Source organism: Nelumbo nucifera, chromosome 4 (assembly GCF_055504915.1).
Source record: "Nelumbo nucifera cultivar China Antique chromosome 4, China Antique-T2T, whole genome shotgun sequence".
Classification (NCBI taxonomy): Eukaryota; Viridiplantae; Streptophyta; class Magnoliopsida; order Proteales; family Nelumbonaceae; genus Nelumbo; species Nelumbo nucifera.
The window spans coordinates 97,181,358-97,205,699 of NC_142652.1; the positions used below are offsets into that span (position 1 = coordinate 97,181,358).

The 24,342-nt window shown below is 39.6% G+C and overlaps 1 protein-coding gene across 3 annotated transcripts in view; it reads left to right on the forward strand.

Moving 5' to 3' along the window:
- The first annotated feature begins 434 nt into the window (after positions 1-434).
- The window catches only part of LOC104610848 (HIT-type Zinc finger family protein), a 66,341-nt gene continuing 42,433 nt past the window's right edge, over positions 435-24,342 (forward strand). The window contains exons 1-3 of one of the 3 annotated variants that reach the window (XM_010277669.3): positions 435-746; positions 841-1,002; positions 10,292-10,364. In XM_010277669.3, coding sequence (XP_010275971.1) covers positions 920-1,002; positions 10,292-10,364 — 156 coding nt within the window. In that variant the 5' untranslated portion in view covers positions 435-746; positions 841-919. The other 2 variants (XM_088903449.1, XM_010277670.2) reach the window with 2 other exon arrangements.

Here is a 24,342-nt window from a genome sequence, read left to right on the forward strand (position 1 = left end):
CTCCATCACGCTCGACTTCCCTGGAATAATCACCGATCCCCTTGAACGCCATTTTCCTCACCCACGGATCAGAGCCATCCATAGATGAATTCATTCAAGTTTCCGTCATTAATCAGTTGGTGAATCTCGTCATTGAATGTTAATACCACTATTGTTATTGTCTTTATCACAATCCAAGGAAATTCCCTTAATTCGAGCATTAGTAGTCAAATTTTGAAGTCGAGTGAGATTTCCTTGCAACATTAATTGTTTAGAGGCCGAAATACACTGAATTAAGTTTTGTCATCATCCTTTTGTAGTTAGTTTTTTTTTTTGTCTTCATTTTGGTTGTAATCGGGACCTAAGAGAGAGAAAAGGGGTCGAAGTGGTTGGTTCCATCGAACCAACCAATCGACCAACGTATTCACCCCGTCGCGTAGACCGAAACGGCATTAAGCGGAAAGATATCTTTTCGAGGAAAACTAGCTTATGGTAGCAAAGCCACCGTCTAAGCAATACATTAATTTCAATCCAGAAAAGCTTCTTGTACCACTTCTTGTTAAGTGATTTCACTTACAAATGACCATTACTGTCTTCTACAAACTACAGAACTTAATTAATTCATTTTCTCTTGATCTTATATCCTTTTTTTCTTTTTCTATTACTTCCATCCAAAGTTAAGAAGAAACGAAACCCCAAAATGAACAAGCACACATCATGGGTGACTTAGAAAAGTTTGGAGAGCAAATACTATCCAGGACCTCCAGGTAAATCTGAGAATGCAAGAAGTCTAAATAACAGAGACTCTCTATGGTCCTTTTTCTTTCAGGGAAATTGAACTGATTCAACTGAACCTGCTAGGCAAAATCTCTTGAAAAGCAAAGTTCCATCTCTGAAGTGAGATCCAGAAGCCCTTCTTTACTTGTGCCGTCTTTTGGCAATGGCGCATGCACTGATGACTTCTGAGCAACCATCAACATCGTCCTCTCAGTTGACGCCAGTTTCTAGAATAATCTGCCGCGTGTAAGTACTTCCGCCCTCAATTTTCTTTTCATTGCTTTTATGTATTGTCTTGTTCACCATTAATTGGGTTTGTGCTAATAGTTGAGATGAGTCACGGAGTGTTTTTTCTTTTTTTTTTTTTTGTAGTAGTTCTTTTGCAGTAACAACGTTCGCCTTCTATGTATAGGCCTCCCCCCTTGCATCCACCAAATAGTGGTTATCCAGTATTGGTCCTATTTCGGTTTTCAGTAATTATGTTTGATGCCCTCCTGAATCCATCAAACAGAGAATACCCAGTATCGATGGTGGTATTTCTCTGTTTGATTTTCTTTCTCTTTGATAATTTTCTCTGTTTGGTTAATTTGTACTGGGTTATTCCCAGACCCCAGTATTTACTTCAAAGTGGATGGTTGTAACTATCTAACTATGATTTTGTGCCTCAAACTTTCTACTACATTTTCCTCTTTTATCTTTTCAAATATTTTTTTTATACTTTAGCTGTAACTTAACTTTAGCCAAGAGCACTCTATCCAGTCTCTGCAGCCACTATTCTTCTATGTTTTGGGTTCCATCTAAGGTTGCTAATAGTAAGGAACGAATCCAAAGAGTTTTTTTATGGAAGGGGGTGGAAGGATGATAATAAAATCCATCTAGTCGATTGGACAAGCATTTGATCTCCTAAGCAGAAGGGTGGTTTGGGATGATTTGAGTTCCATGCTAATTGAGTTCAAATTTCAGGGTAAGTTCGATTAGTTTTTCGAAATTGAATTCAACCAATAAAATGTTTTGCTTGAAAGCTTGTGAGACTAGCTTGGTCTCAAATGTGAAAAAGCAGGGTTGATATGCCAAATTTAGGCTCAAATTCGAGTTTGTGGGTTTCAAACTTGCAAGCTTGAATAGTTTTTTGAATTTTTGAGCCGAACTTGAACTTATAGAATATTTTGTCAACCTGAGCTTGAATAGAAAACAGAGTTGAATCAAACTCAAACTTGAATTCAAATGTAGGAGTATTTTAGTCAAACTGAGCCAAAACATGCTGAAGTTTGGTTCAGCTCGGTTTGATTGCACCCCTAGCTTGGGAATCTATTGAGTTAGAGATATGAACACAGCTCTATTGTGCAATGGCATTGGAGATTAAATGCTGAAAAAATAGTTGGTGGAGTTGGCTGATAGCAAGCAAGTATGGCCTTAAAAATGGAGATTGGGACACAAATCAAGCTACCAGCACTACTAGCAGAGCAGTTTGGAAGAAATTTCCAAACATGCAAGCTCATTTCCTTGGAAGGCATTGCTAATAAATTAGGCAATGGAACCCACTAAGATTTTGGCTTGATTCTTGGTGCAGAGACAGGACTCTGGTTGATGTATACCTAAACCTATTCAATGCTGCCACTAATAAAGAGCCACAGTTGTAGAAATGTTTTTTTTTTTATAGAGGGCCCTACTGGTTTTTGGACACTTCCCTTTAGATGGAAATCTTTTTGTCTGGGAAATTGATGATCTGGAAGGATTATTGCACCACCTGCAACAGTATCAGAGGAATGCCTCAGAAGAAAGCAGTAGAATTTGGAGATGGGACAGTAAAGGTCATTCTCGATCAGTCTATGATGTAGCATCTCAGTCTGGCTGCTTCCCCTTTTCCTCATAAAGTAGTTTTGGCTGAAAAGGTACCCTTAAAGGTTTCTTTTTTGGTCTGGACAGCAGCCATGGGAAAATGCCTAACAAAAGATAAACTAGGCAGAAGAGGCATACTTTTTTTTTTTTTTTTTTAAGAAAGGGTGGTATATATTAATAATATAAAGAAAAAGATAAGCTGTTGAGGGAGAGATTTCCTCAAACAACAATACAGAGAATATCCAAAAGGCTACTTCTAAAATACATAATTTTCAATTTATCCCATATTATCGAGTTCCATTGTTCTACAACGACCTTAAAGTTGCATCCCTTTAATAGGCTGTTGATGGAAACCCATTTCATCAAAGTTCTCTCCACCATTGCACATACTTTCTCAGGGGGATTGGCCCTATCTTCAAAAATGCGGTTGTTTCTTTCTTTCCATAGACACCAACTAACCACCAATGGTAATGCTTTCCATAACACTTTTCCTTTTTTAGAAAAGCCCTGAGTTCGCCAATGAGTCATAAGGAAAGCTAGATCCGGAGGTGTAACCCAATTCAGGCCAAACAACTTTAGAACATGGGTCCAAATTTTGTGAGAGAAGCTGCAAAGAATTAGCAAGTGGTTCACAGTTTCCTCATCCGCTTCCCACAAACAGCAGCGGTTCACCAAAACCATGCCCTTTGTACTCAGAACATCCAATGTGGGGATTTTTTTCTTTTATAGCCACCCACATAAAAAACTGCACTTTTTTGTGGAGTTGAAGTTTTCCACATCCATATCGAAAAGATTTTAGGTTCTTCAGTTGACAGTGAAGTTTCCAGCATTGACTTCACAGTGAAGGTCCCTGAATTTTCTTTCTTCCTTATTTTGTCCGACTCCAAAGGATTTGCCTTGGCTTTATCCAATATATTCAACAGGCCTAATAGGGATTCCATCTCCCAATCATTCACTTCCCTCCTAAGCCTTACTACCCAGATTGGATGGTTATTAGAATATTCAATATCGTCACACACCCTTGCTCCTTTGTTGACTACCAACTCAAAGATAAAGGGAAATTCCAAACTAAGGGGGTTACTGCTACACCAGCCGTCCTTCCAGAAACAAATTCTTTCACCTGACCCAGGTTCAAAGGATATGTGTTTGGGTGGAAAGAAACTGCAGAATTTTTGAAAGCAAATCCACCCAAAGTGATGTCTTGATCCACAATGAGCTAAATCTAGGAATTTCCTATTTATTTATGTATTTATGGATAGTAGGGCTATTGTATTAAGTTTTCAATAGCTATTTTCTGATTGGTAGTCATTAAAAGTTTTCTTAGTTGGTGAGGAAGGTAAATAGTTGTGAAGAGAATACCTGTTGGCAAATGGAGTTTGCACCAGCAAGGAGATGGAGGTGAGTTCTGAAGATTGAGGCAAAAGTGTTTGTTTTGGAAGAATTTTGGACAAGAAGAGGAATTGCTCTGAAGGTAGTAGAGTTGAGAAAAGCTTCATTGATTCTTGAAGAGAGAGCAGTTTCCTGGTTTCAGGGATTTCTGGTGGGAGCTAAAAGAACCTTACGAGCAAGAGAATGTGGGAGTGTATTCTTGTGGAAGAAGGAAGAAGCTACTCTGCTGAAAGAAAAGAGAACAGAAAAGGAAGATATTGTTTGCATCTACAAACTTTATGGAGAGGGTCTGGTGCAGTTCACATGTTTCCCTGAAGGAAGAGCAGCTTCAGGTTTGGATAAAATAACACAAGTAATGCAGGATTTCCTGGTGTTAGTGAATGAAAGAAAGAGTTTTCTATTCTGAAAGGAAGAGAGTCAGAATATCCCTGAAGAGAAGATGGAAGAAACAGAATGGGAGGAAGCAGAAAAAAAAGGATGCCAATACAGATAGGGTTATTCAGATTGATGCAAGATTAGGGTCGATGAGGCTGTGGATCAATGAATCCAGAAAACAGAGAACAAATTAGTAATCTCAATGAATAAGGAAGTTACAGATTGGAAAACCCTGGGAGAAGAGATTCAACAAGTATTGAAGATCTCAGAACTACTGCAGATTATCCCTATCGATGGGCAGAACTGCAAAAGGCTGTGGTATCTATTCGAAACCCCTGGCTAGACTTTGAAGCTGTGTCGGTAGTAACAAAGCAAGGACTGGCGGTGGTAGGAAGATGGTCCCCAAGCTGCAATGAGAAAATTGTAGAACCAATGAGTTGTATTGAGATGAGAATTCTGGGGTTGCCTTTTCATCTATGGTCGGATGAGATATCTAACAGAATTGCAAAGTTGTCTGGTTGGGAACTCTTGTCCGTGGATGCTTTAGACCTTTGAGCAACACTTATTGAGGTGAATGGAGCAAAGCCAGAACTAATCCCACAATCTGTAGAAGTTGTCTCAGATGGCCTGATGTTCAAAGCTTGGATTGCTACCTCTGTGGAAGCACGGTGGTGGAAGGAAGGAAGGGCTAGAGAAGATGAAGTTGAGTCAGTTGATGTGGCCAAGAGTTGGTCTCAAGGCATTCTTGGAGATAGAGGAGAACAGAGGAAGTTAGAAAGTTTCATGAATAAGGAAACTGAAAAGGCTGAGAATCGAAAAGGTGTAATTCAAGTTACTTCTCAGTTTGGCAATTCGAAGCAACAAGTCAAAGGATCAATAGTTATATTTAAAACCTTTGCTTAGACATTAACGTGTTCAAAAGTTGAAGGCATGGCAGGTTTAAATTCACACAATTGTTTTGGGGTGGGGACAAATAGGAGCAAAGGAGAGGTAAAACTTGGTGGGCTTTTGAATGGCTTAGCCCAGTCACGTGGTATAAACACATGACTTCAGAAGAGAGTGGGGGTATTGTTGGGCCTAAAAGGCCTGGCCCATTAGGTTCACACCTGAAGACATTGGAACCTAAGGTGAAGCCATGCAATCACTTAAGTGCTTACGTGACTGTGGCAGGATCACGATGGGATCTAGTTTGGGGCTTGCTTGGGTGCTGAGACTGGTTTCCTACTCTATCAGTCTAGAGAAGCCAAACCCAAGGTACAATTGAAAGAAAAACAAGGACGGAACATTAGATTCAGGTTGGATAAGCTTGGAGGAGGAGATTATGAAAGGAGAGGAGAGCTTTGAAGGTTTTAGCTCTGGTAGTGTTCAAAGTGCCAATCATGGCTCGGGGAAGAAGCAAAAGATGGTTTGAGGTTAGTGTTCGATGACAAACTCTCTGCCACACATCCTAGGCTCTTGGTCTAGTCTAGGAAAGAAGACGGAAGATTAGGCTCCACTTCAGGGAAAGTGAAATCCAATGATTAAAGTATCGGTATTGGGTGTCGTATCGGACCACTTGGATACGGATACACTTTGGAAATGCATGGATACGGACGAAAAATATGGACACACCAAAAATGCATATAAATGCCATAAATATATTATTAACATTATATTTATGATCAAAATAGCCATAATTAATATATAAATACATAGAAAATGTATATTTTAAAGGTATATGTGGAGAAATATACCACAGTTAATATAGTAGGATGCGTAGAAATCATAAAATTTTATTGGTAATGTATCAATCAAGAATCCTGGAACCTATTATATATATATTTACAAATTAATACATGCATAAAGCTATTATTATATTATTTTTGCTGAATTTCAAGGCACAAAACATATGCAACTTTTACATGTGTATTATTATACCGATTATTTTCTATTTTACTATTTTTAATTTTTAATATTAACCAAAAGGTCAACTAAAAATTAATTCTTAAATGTTTAGTTAACAATATTTTTGTTTTTTGTAAACAATAAACATGTTATTATGAAATGTAATTAAAATATCAATTAAAAATTTGTAAAAATATATATTATTAACTTAAAATATATCAAATACATTAAATTTCTAAGATATACATCATATGCAAATTCATAATTTTTAACTACTAAAATAATTATTCCATTAATATTTTATTTCCATAAATTTTCTGAGATAAAAAATAATTTTTTGATATAAATGTAGATTAATGGATTTGACAAATTGAATTTATATTATATTCTCAAGTATTTTGTAAACAATATTTTTATTTTTTTAAATAATAAATATGTTGTTATTTAATGCAAATTAAAATATTAATTAATAATTTATAAAAAAATTTAAAATAATTATTCTATTATTAATATTTTTATTTGTATAAACAGCTTGAGATTAAAAACTACTTTTTGATATAGATGTGGATTTGAGAACTTATCTATTCCATTAGTTTACAAAACACTAATTTTGAATATTAATTTTTTAGTCTTTAATTGAAATTATTGAAGAAAAATATACACTATTTGTTTAGATTACATTTACTTTAAGTTAAAAGGTATTTCATTTCACTTATTATCATTAATTTGGTATTGGCTTATTGGTTTATTGTTGCACTTAAGGTTTAGACATTCGGTGATTTGGGTTCTAATCACACAAGCTTCATTTTTTAAGTATGGAGATGAAACTCGGAGTGCCGAGTGCAAAGTGCAAAACGTCTTTGTATCGGTCCGTATTGGTGTGCATCAATCGATACAACATGATATAGGCAAATACAAATGCATATTGCTTTGACACGCACGATTCAGTGGATACAAATTTAGTCGTAGTGTATCCCGTATTCCCTCTGTCTGATATCGATAAGAAACTCCTCATAACAGATGTATTGTGTTGATATTTAAATCCTTGGTGAAATCTAAGACAGAGAATAGAGGAGAACTGTGTTCAAAGCAAGGCCATGCACAAGGTGTTAGTAGGGCTTGTGAAGGCAACCTAGAATTTTTTGGTAGAACTACAAATTGCCTCTTTTTACGGTTAACCATAGTGACACCTTCGGCTTAAGCCCAATGGTCGGGGATTAGGTATCACCAAATCCTCCGATAAATCTTTCCTTTATACAAAATTCTTCTTTGAACTGCGGTTTTTGTTACTACTTACTACTAGTGTTCCTTCCAGTCCTATGTGCTGTGCCTATAGGGGAGACTAGCCCAACCTCGCAATCTGCCGATCAGGGTAATCAAGTGCAGATGATTGGTGATCTATTGTTGAAGAACATAGATAGGGAGATAGGGGACAAAATATGGGAGCTTATTATGGAACTATTTAGAATTCGAGTGGAGGAAGAGATGTTTGAGCAGAATGAAAGGGATGAGAAGGGTGACACTCCGAGTCCTTGGTTTGAGAAGGAAGTTAGGGGTGATGGAAGGACAAAAGCTGGTTCAAAGGTGAGTGGGAGTTGTCTTTTCAAGGTGTGCTTTTCTTTTGGTGTCATGAAGTTGATAATTTGGAATTAAGAGGGTTAGGAAGCTCAAGAAAAAGAGGAGTCGTTAGGGGTTTGTTTAGGAGAGAAAAACCAGGCATGGTTTTGATTGAGTTAGATAGGAAACGGGTGAGAAGTATTTGGTTAGCTAGAGACATAAGCTAGGCATATGCAAAATCTTGGGGAGCCTGAGGGGGAATTATAACTTTTTTGGAAAATGCAGAGTTGGAGTGTGCTAAGGAGTTAATTGGGAAGTACTCGGTGTCCATAAAGCTGAGGAGGAAGGTGGATGGTTGGGAATGGTTTTAACTAATGTGTATGGACCCACCTCTTATAAGGAAAGGGAGGGACTTTGGGAGGGGTTAGAAGCAGTGAAAGGTTTATGGTATGGTCCTGGTGTTTGGGGGAAGATTTTCGAGTGAATTAGACAACCCAAGCTACCGGATTACTTCAAGTACGACAAAGTTTAACCTCTTTGTAGAAACCTTTGAGTTATGAGATTTACCTATTCAAAAGGTAGATTATACCTGGTCAAATTTTCAAGAGGTCCCCACTTGCTGCAAGTTAGACAAATTCCTCTTTACAATTGACTGGGAAGTGAAATGGCGGGGATTAGTAGTCACAACATTGCCGAGACACGTTTTAGACCATTGCCCAATCAGTTTGGCGCAACAGAGGGTGGGGGGTAGCCCTTGTCCTTTCAGATTTGAAAATATGTTGCTACTACACCCTGATTTCCTACCAAAGGTGAAGGAGTGGTGGGAGGAGGATTAGGTGGAGTTTAGATAAAGGGTTATAGATTTTATAAGAAACTTCAGATGTTAAAAGCAAGAATCAAGGTTTGTAATAATAGCCTTGTTCTCGGGATCTGTGGGTAGGAGTGAGCATTATTTGGTTAAAACTGAAAAACTGATCCGAAAATTTTGGTTTTTGGTTAATTTGGTTCGGTTTTTAGAATTAGAAATTTGGTTAACCGAAAAAGCCGAATTAACCAAACTTTGCTATATAGCATGTAATATATAATATATAACATATTATATTTAATATATAATATATTTATATATATTAATATATAATATAATAAAATTTGATTTCATAATATATATTTATATATTATATGTTATGATATAATATATAATATAGTATATATATTTTTGAAATTCAGTTTTAACCAAAATAACCAAAAATCAAACCGAAAATAATATATAATATAGTATATTATTCGGTTTTCCTCTAATTTGGTTTCAGTTCGGTTTTCATTTTTTTTTGATAGGAAACAGTAACTTTCATTAGATAATTGAAAAGATTACAGGCTTACCACCCACAAAATGGATGGAAAAAGAAAATAAAAAACTTACAAACAGGCCCAAAACAAAGCCTCATTAGTAACTCCTTGCTTAGCTAAAGTATCAGCCATTCCATTTGCTGACCTTCTTACCCAATTATAGTGCACCTCAATCTGTGGGAGGTGGAAATTCCGTTTTTAAAATTAAAGTGCACCTGCACCCCAATCTTTCGGTTCGGTTTTCATTTTTCTAATTCGGATTTTAAAATTTTGGTTTATTCGGTTCAGTTTTTGACCGAATAAACCGGATGCTCACCCATCTGTGGGAAGTGGAAATTCTAACAGGGCTGAATTACCAGCAGCTTTACAAGGGGTTCAACTAGGAAGTTAACTTGGTGTGGAGAATTTAATAATTGAAGGTGACTCTAAGGTGGTTGTGGGGTGGTTTCTGTATCGGGATTCGGTTGTTTGGTGTTTTAGAGATCTTATAAAGGAAGTCTGATGGCTAACAAGGCACATGAATGTGAGTTGCCAATTTGTGTGAAGGTCGGCAAACAGTTTGGCTGATTCACTTGCCAAACAAGGGGTTAAGAGGGATAATTTGTTGTGGGCTGTTTTGTAATTGTCTAATTCTATTTTCTTTTCTTTCTGGCTGTTTTATAGCCTTTGTTTAAAGTGAGGCTGCTTCTCACACCTTCCTTTTGGATGCTTGTGAGAGTCCTATCCTTTGATTAAAGAATTAACTTCAATTATCCAAAAAAGAAAAAAATTCTGGTTATACCCAACCAAGAGTTCATCTAACACTTTAATGGTCAAGTATGATGAGTATATGTCCTAGAAACAGCTCAAGGTGCTTAAGCCAAAAGTTGTCCCTCCTTCCTCTAGTTATCTATTGAGCTCCTATTTAGGCTGTTGTTTATTGGCATATGTATCTGCTTTCAATAAAATGTAGTCTGGTTTTTGCCATTGAGGTTCTTAGATGTTTGGTTGGTTTGCATATTGTTATGTTTTTTATTCCCATGGGCCTTTGAGCTGATTCAGAATTTCTGAAGCTACAAAAGTTTATATTAGGCATTTCTCGAATATACATATACTACAGGAAAATATGTGCTTTGATTTTATTTCATCTTTTTTTTTTTTGTAGATGCCAAAAACAATTTTCACAATATACTTGCCCTAGGTGCAATTCTCGGTATTGTTCACTTCCATGTTACAAGGTAGGTAGGAAATCTCCAATTATGTGGATTCTTGGGGTTTGCTTCTTCAGGATTTTATGCTGTTCATTCATTCCTACTATATTGGTCCATTCTCATCCAATTTGAAACATCTATATATTTTACTTGTTGACTTCTCGGTAATTTGTAGAATTTGATAAGATTATTCTTCTTTTATCACATTTATCTAGCTGTGATAGGTAAATAACCATTAGAATTTGAAGGCCTAGAAAGTATTGCTAAGATTTAACCCTTTTGGGGATTTATTTTCAGTTTGTACAGCTATATCAAATTACTACTTATCTGATGGAATGTTTTGCTGCTTTTTGTATATATTGTCGTTTTTGCAATGTAATACCAATGCATGCTTGGCCTCATGTCTAGACAACCACCTCAAAATTTTAGTGTACTTATTTTTCTCTTGCTGTCCTCTCATCTCTCCTCATGGGCATTTTGCATGTGCCTCGCTGCTACTCAACCAGCAATTAGTCTGATCCTTAATCAATGAAAGTGTGAAAGACGGAAGAAGAAGAATAAAACCATAAGAGAGGAGAAGAGAATGGAAGAAGGGAAAGAGAAGAGAGCTGCATGGTCCTGTCAGTCCCCCAATTGTATTATATTAGAACTAATTGTAATTTCAGGTACAATTACAAGAGTGCCCTTAGTATTGGTAGCTAACTATATAACATGAAGAATAGACACTAACAGGTCCATAGAAAGGAAGGCCACTAACCCAGCTTGCTTACATAGTGCTATAGCTTTGCCTTGGGAACTCCCTTGATCAAAACATTTGCTAACTGTTCCTCTAAAGCAATGAATGATGGGAACACTTCTCTGAACAGGCATCACTATGAATCATTTAAAAGAACATCATAATGTGTAGTAGAAACGGGAAAAAGGCAAGATATGATGTTTACTTAAATGAAACACGTGACTGGGGTTTCGACTATGATAGACATCGGTTACGGTCTATCATCGTCCCCAGTCGCGAGCCAAAAGGGGGAATGCGCGCAGCGCCGGAAACCAGAAAAGAAGAGGACGTTACAGTGGGTCTCCCGACGAAGTTTGAAGGAGCTTAGCCCTGTGCGAGGCTTCTCAGAGAGGCCGAAGCCAAGTTTCACTAGGGGAAGAACTGAAGAGAAGAAAGAGAAGTTTGAAGGTTGGGTGCAGTGCGGTGAAGGTGATGAATTGGAAGACCTTTCTGTTGATGGCTCTAGCGTGGGCAGTGTAAATGATGAAGGCAGCTGTGCTGGAGGTGATTTGGAAGGGTGGAATGTTGCAAGATTATTCCAGGGTGAAGACTGCAATCGGCTTATCTCACTCCCAAGACCACAGAGTGCGCATGGTTTATCAGAAGGGGAAAACCGGGAGAACCGGAAGCAGAGCAGGAATATGCCATCTAGGGGTGACCCAGGGGTAGAGTGGAAAGATCACCAGGTTGACCAAAGGACAGAAGTACTTCCCAACCAACTCAGGAAGATAATTGTTTACCAACCTCTGGAACAAGAGAAGGAGGCCGGGAGCAGTCCTATTCTAGCTTGTCCATCAGTCCCAGGTAACCATGTGATTTCGGTTTGTGCTACTAATGTGTCTCCTGTGTCTTTGGTTCCAGATTTCGTTCCTGTACCATGTTCTGTAGCCCTTGAATATGCAGCCGAGCTAGTAGGCGGGCTCTTTGAGGAGGGGGAGAGGGGAAGGAAGGATTGTGGGAAGGTGCGGGAAGAAAGGTATAGGAGTGGAAAAGTGTGGGAAATCATTGAAAGAGTGTTTAAGGATGTGGAAGGGAAGCTGATTTGGAGGAGGGAAGGGGGGGGGGGGGGGAAGGAAGAGAGAAGGGGTTAGTGGAGAGGAGGGAAAGGAATGAGGGTAGAGATGGAGAGGATTACGGGGAGAAAGCAGGGAAGGAGGGAAGTAACATTAAGGGGAGGAAGGTTGGAGAGGAAAGAATTGAGGTGGGACTAGAGGAGAGGAAGGAAAGGCGGGTGGACAGAGATGAAGGGGATTCTGTAGGAAGGGTAGGGGTGGTGGAATCGGGGAGAGAAGACACGATAGCAGAATTTGTAGGGAAGTTGGGCTGTAGGCTGGAAGATTTGAACGAGTTGAAAGAAAGTTTACAGAAGAAGAAGATGCAGATCATAACAAAGAAGAGGAGGTTGAGTGAAGTAGAGAGATTAAAGAGAGATGTAGAAGGAGACAAAAAGCTCGAGGTAAAAGGAGATAGAAGGAACGGGGGAAAGTAGTGGGTAGATGGCAAGGGGTTTGTAAAAAGAAGCGGAATGAAGATTCTTAGTTGGAATGTGAGGGGAATTGGGAGTGCGAAGAAGAGAGCAACAATAAAAGAGGTAATAAGACGGTATGACCCAGACATTGTGCTGCTGCAAGAGTCTAAGACAATGGAGTTTAATGACAAATGGGCAAGGAGTGTATGGAAAGCTAGGGGGATTAGCTGGGTGGCGGTTCCATCGTGGGGTGCTTCCGGGGGGATTGTAACAATGTGGAAGAGGGGTGTGGTTGAAGGTATGGAGGAGTTGATCGGAAAGCACTTGGTTTCCATGAAGTTTAAGCAGCAAGAGGATGATTATATGTGGGTGCTCACAAATGTTTACGGACCGAATGACTACAGAGAGAGAAAGGAGCTGTGGGAGGAATTGGCTGATGTTAGAGGGTTGCGGGATGGGCCTTGGTGCATGGGTGGGGATTTCAATGTGACTAGATTCTCGGAAGAGTCCAACAAGGTTAACCAGAGGGTGACAAAAAGCATGAGGAAGTTTAACAGTTTTGTGGATGCCTTTGAGCTTAAAGAGATTCCCCTAGCACATAAGGAATTTACATGGTCAAATCTCCAATCTAGACCCATTTGCTCTAAGCTGGATAGATTCCTGTTCTCTTTGGATTGGGAAGAACATTGGGGAACCTTGGATGCTAGAGCTCTCCCAAGGGTGACCTCGGATCACTGGCCCATAGTGTTATGTAAGGAGGAAAGAAGGTGTGGAGGTCCTACCCCCTTTAGATTTGAAAATATGTGGTTACTTCATCCAGGGTTTCCTAACAAAGTGAAGGAGTGGTGGCATGAGTGTAACCTGTTGGTGGAGTGGGAGGGGATGAGATTCCATAAGAAACTACAATTCTTGAAAGCAAGAATCAAGGAGTGGAATTTGATGGAGTTCGGGAGGACAGAAGAAAGAAAGGGAGAAGGAAGAACTTTATCTCCAAATTGGTAGTAGATGGAGTTGAGTTAGTACAGCAAGAGGAGATTGCCAGGGCCTGTGTGGAGCACTTCAAATCTATTCTAAGAAGGCCTGTGAGTAGAAGGGTGTGGGTAGAAGGTTTGGATTGGCCAGATGTAGGGGTGGAGAACAAGAGAAGGATGGAAAGAAGATTTAATATAGAAGAGATCAAGGAGGCTGTGTTTTCTATGGATAAAACAAAAGCTCCAGGGCCGAATGGGTTTACAATGGCTTTTTATCAGGATTGTTGGGATATCTTGAAAGATGATCTCTTGCGGATGTTTGAGGAGTTTTTCAGGAGAGGAATTGTCAATCCGGGTGTGAACTCTACATTTATAGCCTTAATTTCAAAAAAGAAAGATGCATCCCACCCGAAGGATTTTAGACCAATAAGTTTGGTTAATAGCTTGTATAAGATCATTGCAAAAGTGTTGTCTTTGAGGCTGAAGAAGGTACTGCCAGATATCATTGCACACTATCAAGGAGCTTTTGTGAGTGGAAGACAAATTACAGACCAGATTTTAATTGCTAATGAGAGTGTGGAGAACCTTAAGTGGGATAAGAAGAAGGGAGTGGTCTGTAAGCTGGACTTGGAAAAGGCTTATGACTTGGTGGACTGGGAGTTCTTGAGGAAAGTTTTAACTAAATTCGGGTTTGAGGCTAGATGGTGTAAGTGGATCATGGGCTGTGTCCGGAATTGTCATTATTCAGTGCTAGTGAATGGGACAGTGGTAGATTTCTTTCCAGCCAGTAGGGGTATAAGACAAGGAGACCCCCTTTCTCCTTTCTTGTTCATTTTAATTGCGAAGGTTTTGGGGAAACTGATTCACAGAGCAGATTCTAGGGGGCTCATTAGAGGCTGGAGGGTTGGGAGGATGGAAACCCCCCTCACTCACTTACAGTTTGCTGATGACACGATTCGGTTTTGTGAAGGTGGTAATGTGAGGTTTATCAGGAACTTAAAGTCGGTGATACAACTGTTTGAGCAAATGTCCAATTTAAAGGTTAACCTTGGGAAAAGCTGTGTAGTGGGGGTGAGTTTGGAGGAGGGAGAGATCAGGGAGGGTGCTGAAGTGCTGGGGTGTGAAGTTTCGGGGTGGCCTCTGAACTACTTAGGATTACCATTGGGTGATAATCCCAAGAGAGAGTTTCTGGAACCCGGTGATGGAATGGTTTGAAAAAAGATTGGTATCCTGGAAAAAGAACTACCTTTCTCTTGGTGGGAGAATTACATTAATTAAGGCCACGCTTGCTAACTTACCCATCTTTTTCATGTTGGTGTTTAAAATCCCAGTGAATATTGCTAACAGATTAGAGAAGTTAATGAGAGATTTCCTGTGGGAGCTGGGAGAAGAGAAGAGGGATCATAGAGTTAGCTGGGAGTTAGTGTGTAGGAGTAAGTCGTGTGGTGGTTTGGGGCTTGGGAGTATTAGGAGAAGGAATATGACTCTGCTGGGGAAGTGGTTGTGGAGGTTTCCTATGGAGAAGGAGAAGCTATGGGCGAGAATAGTGGCAAGTATTCATGGGCAGGAGCACAATGGATGGGACGCTGGAATCAGAGCTAGGATCACAAGCAATTCTCCTTGAAAAGCCATTCATGACCTGCTACCAGTTTTCATTCCTAATATCAGGTATGACTTGAATTCCGGTAACTCCATAAAATTTTGGAAACAAACCTGGGTGGGGAGCGTTCCTCTAAAGGATCAGTTTCCGTCTTTGTATGCTCTTTCTGATTTGAAAAATGAGCCAATCTCGTCTTTCACCACCCCGTCCTCTTCCACTTCTGGGATTGGGTGGAACTTGGGTCTAAGAAGGGATTTGAGGGACTCAGACTTTGACTGTATTTCGAGCCTTCTTGCACTTCTTGATAACGTTGTCTTAGACCTTACTAGGGCGGATTCTAGAATTTGGACACCTACTCCCAATGGCATTTTCTCTTGTGCTTCGTTCTTCAAAGTCTTAAGTCAGTCCACTAGTCCTACCTTGTCCCCTTTCCTTGTTGGTGAGGTTTGGTGCAGAGCTATACCTCCTAGGGTTAGTAGTTTTTGTTGGGAAGCCTATCTGAAAAGAATCAACACTGGTGATCTACTCCAAAAGAAGAGACCCAATACTTGCTTGTCAACTCAGTGGTGTGTTCTGTGTAAAGCAGATGGGGAGACTAGTTTTCACCTAATGGTGTCTTGCCACTTCGCGAGGTCATTGTGGGATTGGGCTTTCTCCTTATTTGGGTGCAGCTGGAATCCCCCATCAGACATGCAGGGCCTTTTCTCACCTTCCTTTTTCAGGTGGCGGCTAAAAAGGGGAAGGACAATGTGGAGAGGACTAAGGGCTGTAGTATGTTGGACACTGTGGGAAGAAAGAAACTCCAGGATCTCAGAAACTCAGAGAGGAACAACAGATCTGAGGGCTATCATACATTTTAGGGTGGTACAGTGGCTGAAATCTTTGGAAATATTCACAGATTACACTGTGGATGACATGTTGAGGAAGGGTGAAATTGCAAATTGCACGCAGACCAAGTCAGTAACGAGTGTGGCTTGGACCCCCCCACCTAGTGGATTCTTGAAATTAAACTTTGATGGATGCAGTAGGGGAAACCCGGGACAGTCGGGGATCGGGGGTGTTTTTAGAGATGAAAATGGGGTCATCTCTGCTATGTTCTCAGGTCCAATTGGAGTGGGTGACTCCCTTAGAGCTGAGATATGTGCAGTTATGGAAGGAGCCCGAAAAGCCAAGGAATTGAACATCAAGAAACTTATAATTGAAGGGGTTTCAGAGGTGGTGATAGGGTGGCTGACTAAAGATCAAAATGATTTATGGAAGTATAATAATGAGAAAAGGAATTTCAAATGGCTGGTGCGGGAGATGGAAGTTAAGACATGTTGGATTAGAAAATCAGCTAATTCCCTAGCTGACGGTTTAGCAAAACAAGGGGCAGAAAGGGATTCTTTGTTTTAGGCTAAGCTGTAATGTTAGTGTATTTGTATCTTTGTTTTTTCTTTTTTCATTTCTTGAAGTTCTTTGTGACTCTTGGAAGATAAGTGTGTTTGTCTTCCACTTGTAAATTTTCTACTGATGAATTAATGAAAGTGTTATTGATAAAAAAAAAATATGATGTTTACTTAAACCACATGAAATGCAAGATTTGTTCACATGAGTAAATGTAGTAGCTTTAGTAGGCAAACAACTAGAACAAAACAAATATTCTAGTTTATTAGCAAAAAGTTGACCAAGGCGTATATGCCATAAGTGCCACTCATTATTTCTGCAAACAAGTTCTGAAGTAGGAGTAGTAGAAAGTAATCAAGATGAAATAGATGAAGATGCTGTCTTCTCAAATTCAAGAGCAAACAACCATCTGAGTCTATGCCCCTTCCTCTTCACTGTCCCAGTGCGTAGGTCCTGAATCAAACAACCATCACATAAGAACGATACAATATTTCCATCCTCAACAAGTTGTCCACATAGATTAAATTGGTACTAAGTTTAGGAACAAGAAGGGTTTTGGGGAGATGAAATTGAGAAGAGGTTGAAGCATGTAAGGACAGATCACTACAACCATTATTTCTAATTTTTCTCCATTTGCTGTAATAATATGTTTATTAAGAGATTGGGGTTTAGGATAATGACCAGAATGTGCCCCTATCATGTGATTAGAGGTACCAAAGTCTATTATCCAAAGGAGATTAGGTGAAGAAAAATAAAGAGAAGGCTCACCAGACAGCCCAATGGATGAAAACACAAAGAAATAGTTGTAGATACCAACTACTGCACCTCCTCAGTATAACAATAGAAGACTCACCCTTGGTTGAAGACATAATGGAGGAATAGGGAACTACAACACCACCATCTGATATTTCAACACTTGTTTGATAGGCTTTATGCTGACCTTTCTTGTAACCAGGTGTACCTCCCTTCGGTGGATGTGTAGGATATTCTGTTATGAGGTGCCCCTGCTGTTTACAGTAGGTGCAAGCATTCTTCCTTTTTCAATGAGAAGCTACATGACTGATAAGTTTGGGGGTAGCCTTTACAAAATAATGGGAAAAGTCCTTTTAGGTAGATTGAAGAAAGTACTGCAAATAGTAATCTCACAATTTCAAGGTGCTTTTGTTGAGGGTAGATATTTTATTGACCAAATTTTAGTAGCAAATGAGTGTGTAGCAAAAAAGAGTAAAAGAGGGGAGAATGGATTCATTTGCAAGTTGGGCCTAGAGAAGGCTTATGACCTGGTGGATTGATCTTTCTTGCTTGAGGGTGTTGAAGAAGTTTGGGTTGGGGGAAAAGTGGAGATCATGGATTAAGGGGTTCTTGAGCTCAGTGCAATACTCAATGTTGGTAAATGGATCTGCTAGGGACTTCTTCCCAGCTAAAAGAGGGTTGAGACAAGGAGACCCTCTTTCCCTTTGATCAATAATAGAATCAATTTCATTAAGATGAAGAATTTTAGTACAATAAGATAGGGGAGGGATAAACACTCTTAGCCCTCCCCACTAGAGAAATTACAAAACAGCCCAAAATAAATTATTTCTTTCTGGCCCTTGTTTAGCAAGTGTATCAGCAATGACATTTGCATCTCATCTGACCCAATTACAAGTCATCTCTACCCCCTGTAGCAATTTGATAGCTTTCCTCTTCTTGTATATTTATCACCACCATCCATCTTCCTCTTCTTTTTGGAGCCAACTGATTACAAGCTTCGAATCACCTTCAATTGACAACTTCTTGATATTCAACTTTTTAGCCTTTTGAATCCCTTCCATAACAGCCATAATCTCAGATCTTAATGAGTCTCCAACCCCAGTTTGACCTGAGTAGAGTGCAATTATATTTCCTTCCTCATTCTTGAAGACTCCTATACCAAATGGACCTGAATCGACGTCACTGCTACCATCAAAATTGAGCTTAATAAAGCCACCAGAAGGTGGGGACCAAAAGGCCCAACTTATTGGGAGCAAAATCAGCTACCTCTCTCCACTTTCTCATCACCTCAATGCTAGGAACATCTTTAAAGATATCAAATGACTTCACCTAGTGAACCACCTTGATGGTAATAGCTTAAATGGTAGCTTCTTTTTCAAGGAATATTCTTTGATTCCTCTCCTCCCAAATTGTCTAACACACCACTGCCCTTGTGCATCTCCATAGTAGTCTTCCCCTCTTCCTTGACCAGCTTCTTTTTCCTCCTTTCTTTCACATTGATAATTGAGGTACTGAGTAGAATGATTATCAAAGCTGATTTGGACAACTCAATCAGAGGTTGGAGGATGGGAAGGGATGAGTGGTGGTTACCCACTTGCAATTGGCAGACGATATAATCCTTTTTCGTGAGGAGGACAACAATGACTCCCTCAAAAATTTAAAGGAGCTAATTAGCTCCTTTGAGAAGTCATCCAATCTAAGTGTTAACTTGGGGAAAAGTTGTGTTGTGGGCTTAAATATGCAAGAGGAGGAAATCCTTAGAATAACAGAGGCCTTGAGGTGTGAAGTAAAAAATTGGCCCTTAGAGCACTTAAGACTCTTGTTGGGTGAAAATCCAAGATTAGAAAGTTTTTTGAGACATGCAGTGGAAAGATTCACTAAAAAGCTGGCACTATGGGAAAGGAACTAAATTTCCTTGGGAGGAAGGATGATCGTGATTAAAGCAACCTTGGCTAGTCTTCCTATTTATTTTCTCTTTACCTTCCATATCCCTGTTGAAATAGTTAGGCAGCTAGAAAAGATTATGGGGGACTTCTTATGGGAACCATGGGATGAGAAGTGAGACCACTTGGTAAAATGGGAGCATGTTAGTAGGTCTAAAGAGAAGGGTGGTCTTGGCTTAGGATACTTAATCCAAAAGAATCTAGCCCTCCTAGGAAAATGGTTATGGAGATTTCCTCTAGAAAGAGAGGCTCTGGCATAGGGTAATTGAAAGCACACATGGATGGTCAGACAACAACTGGGATGCAAAGGTAGCCCCAAGTGCAACTTCCACCTCTCCTTGGAAAGCTATACATGAGGTATATCCCTTGTTTCTCAATTACACTCGCAAATGGATTAAGGGTTTTGTTTTGGGAGACCTATGTATAGGTGAATACTCACTGAAGGTCCAATTCCCTCTACTTTATGCACTTTCCAACTACATTGCCCTGTTCAGCAGGCCCAGAGTATAAGGCTGTAATGTTTCCTTCCTCATCCCTAATTACCCCCTATGCCTGAGGTTCTGGGCTACCCAAACAACTCCCATCAAAATTCAGTTTCTTCCGGATGCATAATGGGGTTGACCACATCTCAACAAGTTTCTGTCTTGTAGAAGAGGAAGCAGCATGAACACCCTAGGCCCTAAAGAAGTCTTCAACCTTAAAGTCTAAAAATAGTTTCAAACTTTTTTCCCATTGTGCCACTCTTAAAGGTTATGGTTTTTACCAAGGATTCCTTGCTCCTTTCTCTTTCTTCAAATGTTCTTGAATTTCTTTCCTCCCAAACTGTCCATAGTACCGATGCTCTCGTACATCTCCCCAAGATCCTGCCCCTCCTTTTAGTACAGCTAAAACAGAAAGGCTAAACAATCATTCCAATCTGTCAGGAGGAGACCAAATGCATCCAAAGAGGGAAGAAAACCAATTCCAAATAAAGCTAACAAGAGGACAATAGATTAAGAGATGAAAGGCAGTTTCACCACTTAAGTTGCACAGATTGCACCAGCTGGGGGATAAACACCAAGTTGTTTCTTTGAAGCAAGTCAAGGTATTAATACAGTCATGAAACATTTCCCAACAGAAAGCACTGATTTTAGAGGACTGGGAAAGCACCAAACTTCCTTAACTGGGAAAGAAGGAGAGGATGAAGTGGTTACCAAAGAATTCAAGAAAGATTTGTAAGAGAACAGACCATCAGAATTAAGGCCCCAAACCCTGGAATACAAACCCCCTTCACCCCAAACACACTGAATTTAGCAAGCCAAGTAAGGTAAGTTTCAGGTTTGCCGATCTGAAATAGGGATCAAAACCCTTCTAGAAACAATCCAGATTCCAAAGAAATTAGATGGGAAGATAAAATACCCTAGGGCGACACAGGATCTAGAGCCCCAAGCCATTTGGTTCAACCAATTGAGAGAAAAAGGTGAAAACCTAACCTGAATGGCGTCTTGCTTGAGAAAACATATGAAACTTGTACTGATCAAAACAACCTTCAAAAGGGACCCAAACAGGTGTCCAACAGCAGATCTGAATGCTCTTGAAAAACCTTTTTGATGGTTCTGAGGTTCAGTCAGATGGGAGGAATGCGAACCTGCTTTGATACCATGTTAGAGACATGTTTTGGAGAGAAAACAAAGGAATGGGTGTCTAAAGTCACCACACGCCCAAAGAGAGTTGTATATACTGTTAAAGTACAAAAGGTAGGAAAGGACAATTGTGTCCTTCACAAGTATAGGAAAGAATAAAAGAGAATAAAACAATTATAATGTACATAAGTACAATAAAATGGTGCTTCCAACAAGAGATGATCCCAAAGAGTCTCTACAATAACAAGTATAACCAAAGAGACAACGGAATACAGAAAAGTTCTGAGTCGGGGAAAAGAACATTGAAAGGACTAAGGAGACTTAAAGCCCAAGACCCTAGAAAGCCTATGGTTAATAAGTGGCTGTGATAACTGTGTTCCTCAAAATTTTACTTGGACATGAGAAGAAAAGAGCACACACTCTTGGCAACATTAACAATGTGGTGGTTCTTTCTTTCTGCCGCACTATTCTGCTGTGGAGTGCGAGTATAACAACTTTGATGAACAACCTCAAACCGCTCAAATATGAAGTGAAACTCTTCTCAAAACATTCCTTAGCATTATGTAAGTGGAATATTTTGATACGAATATCAAATTGGGTAAGAATAAATTCATAGAGTTGTTTAACAAGTTTTGGGACCTCATCACGGGAGTGCATCAAGTAAATTCAGGTGTATAGGAAGATATCATCTATAAACAAAATGAAATGCTTAATAGCCACCCATACAAAGTAAATAATAAGGAACCCCACATCAGAGTGCACAATATTAAAAGGAATTATGTTCTTTTATTACTCAAAATATAAGAATTTCTACAATGTTTAGAAAGATTGCAAGACTCATAATGAAGATTGTGCTGACTTATTCCTTTAAATTATTCTAGGAACTAAAGACTCAAGGAAGAAAACGATAAAGGACACAAATGACAGTGATGTAACATGACATGACTCATAGAATCTGACACAATGGATCCAGAAGTTGCTTTCTGAGGAGGTGCCGAGCTTTGCTTAGGCATATCTAACAAGTATACTCGTTCACCTCACAACCACTCCCAATCACCTTCTAAGACTTCATGCTCGAAAAAACACAATAAATGGGAAAGAAAGTTACGCAACAATTTCATGATTTTGTCAAGCTACTCACAGAAAGTAGATTATTATTTCCTTACTAGAGATGGGGGCAAGGGATCTATTAGCAAGGGATATTTTATCTTGGCCAGAAAGAAGGTTATTAGTGTAAAATAAATAAGAAATGCCAGTCATGTGATTAGAAGCATTAGAGTCTATGATCCAAGGAATCCTATGGTTACTTGAGACAATGGCATGATTTGTAGTGGCACGGATACCTGAGTGAGCAAATGCAAATGATGAGGTATTGCTTGAAGCAAGAGGTGCTACACGCAAATTCTTCCATACTTCTCAAACTTTGCCTTTGCAACTGCAAGCTGTTCTGTAGTAGACTTCTCATCATGAAACCCCTTCTCACACCTTTTGAAGTAGTAGCTACATTTGCATTGCCACATTTTACATTCCCATTCTTTTTGTTACTATTATCTGTGTGGGTATCAGATGTGGGTGCAACTCCCAACATGTTTCTTTAGTGTGCTTGGGCTTTGCAATATTCACAAACTATATCCTTCTTCTCATCACCAGCCAGCCTTAGGTTTAATCCCAGTATATGTAAAGTGATCAGCTGTAGTCTCTAGGATCTGAACCTGTCTTCTACTCTCTTCACTGTTGACCATAGCATAGGCTTGAAATAGATATACAACATCTTTTTCTAATGTATTCTGTCTAGTGATATACTTAGGGTTAAGCCCAATGACAAACTCAAACACCCTGTTCCTCTCCACCAACTTTTTGTAGGTCTCAACATCCTTGGTAATCTTCTAGAGCCTATTAACTTATTTTTTAGTTGGCTAGGGTTTTGGGCTGTATCTCAAAGAAGCTTCTAGGGCAACCAAAGTTTATTTGAACCTCTCCAAATAGGGGGAGAAACCTATATCGGTTTATTTCTCCACCCTGAAATTTTTATGGCATGAGATTGATCATTTGGAGACGATCAAGTGGGAGAGCCAGAAAGATGCTGCAACATACAAGAAGTTAGTTGAAACAAGTAGGGTGTTTGAATTCCTTGTTGGACTAAATCTTGATTATGACATTTTTTTTGATAAGAAAATAACAAGAACTTTATTAAAAGAAAAGAAGGTGATAAGACAGCACCCAAGAACAAAGAAAACCAAACAAAACAAAAGAGCCATCTAACAAACTAGATAACAAGCTCTGCATTACATATTTGATATCCCAAGACCTCTCCTAACCCACTCCCTAAATCCTCCTTTTTTAATTGACCGAATTCAGGGAGAATCAACACCTATTCTACCACTGATTTTCCCATATGTCACGGGGCTAGTCGCTGGGGCCCGTTCGACACTCGATTGTGACGAGTAAGCCTATGTAAGAAGCAACAACACAAGAAAAGGCAACAAGATGGCACACGAATTAGTCAAAAAGGTTACTTGTATATTACAAGCACAAGCACACAGTTCAGTGTCGAGGGGATCTCGTGCTTAACCTTTACACGCTTGTGACTCACTCGACTACCGTGACACACACTTGGACACTGGAGTGGTGGCTGTAGGCACGACGGATGGCACTTGATGGCGCGGCGAAGAGAACACTTGTGACAGTCTCCCCCACTCAATTCAGTCTTCGTCCTCGAAGACTGGCTTTTGCTCGAGGCTCAGATATGCTGTTAATGAAGGAGGGTTCTTTAGCTGCTCTACGAACTTTGTTTCTTCCAAGGCCCGGGCTGTTAGACAATGTATGCCCTTAGCTCTAATCAAATTGATGTACATTATGACATTTATTGTAAATGAATGAAGTACATACTTGATTCATGTTATAGTGGTGTGTTTCTATGTAATACCCTTAAACTGGACACTTATGAGACTCGTGTTAGTTTAGAATGTTCACAACCGTTGGATAAGTCTGGGGAGATTTATCCTGCTAAGCTGACACTGATGTGCCGCTAAGTGTTGGGGTGGCCTGTCTCAGCTGCCAGGGTGAGACCCGAGGTACATGCAGTATAGGTTTACTTGAAACCCTGAACCAGACCAGATTTCCAGTATTGCCCTGGACCTTGGAGATTAGTGGGCAAAACTGGAAAGTTACACCTGACCCCTAGACTCGATTATGATACTGCACTAGGTGTCGGGTTGGGCTGTCTTTGATATGCCAATCAGTGAGATCCTTAGCGGGGGTCAAAACCTGGGTATGTTGGGACAGTCTGAGAATTCATCTAAGTGGGTGATCATAGTGACAGGATCAGCTCCTTTGTCGGACAAAGGTAATGATCGGGGATGCACTCTCTCTGATGGAAACCAAGACTGCCGGTAGTCGATTTCAATCGTTGAAATTTGTTTTGCAAAATATATTTATATATGGATATACATATATATATTATGGTTTCAAAATGTTCGCAAAAGGT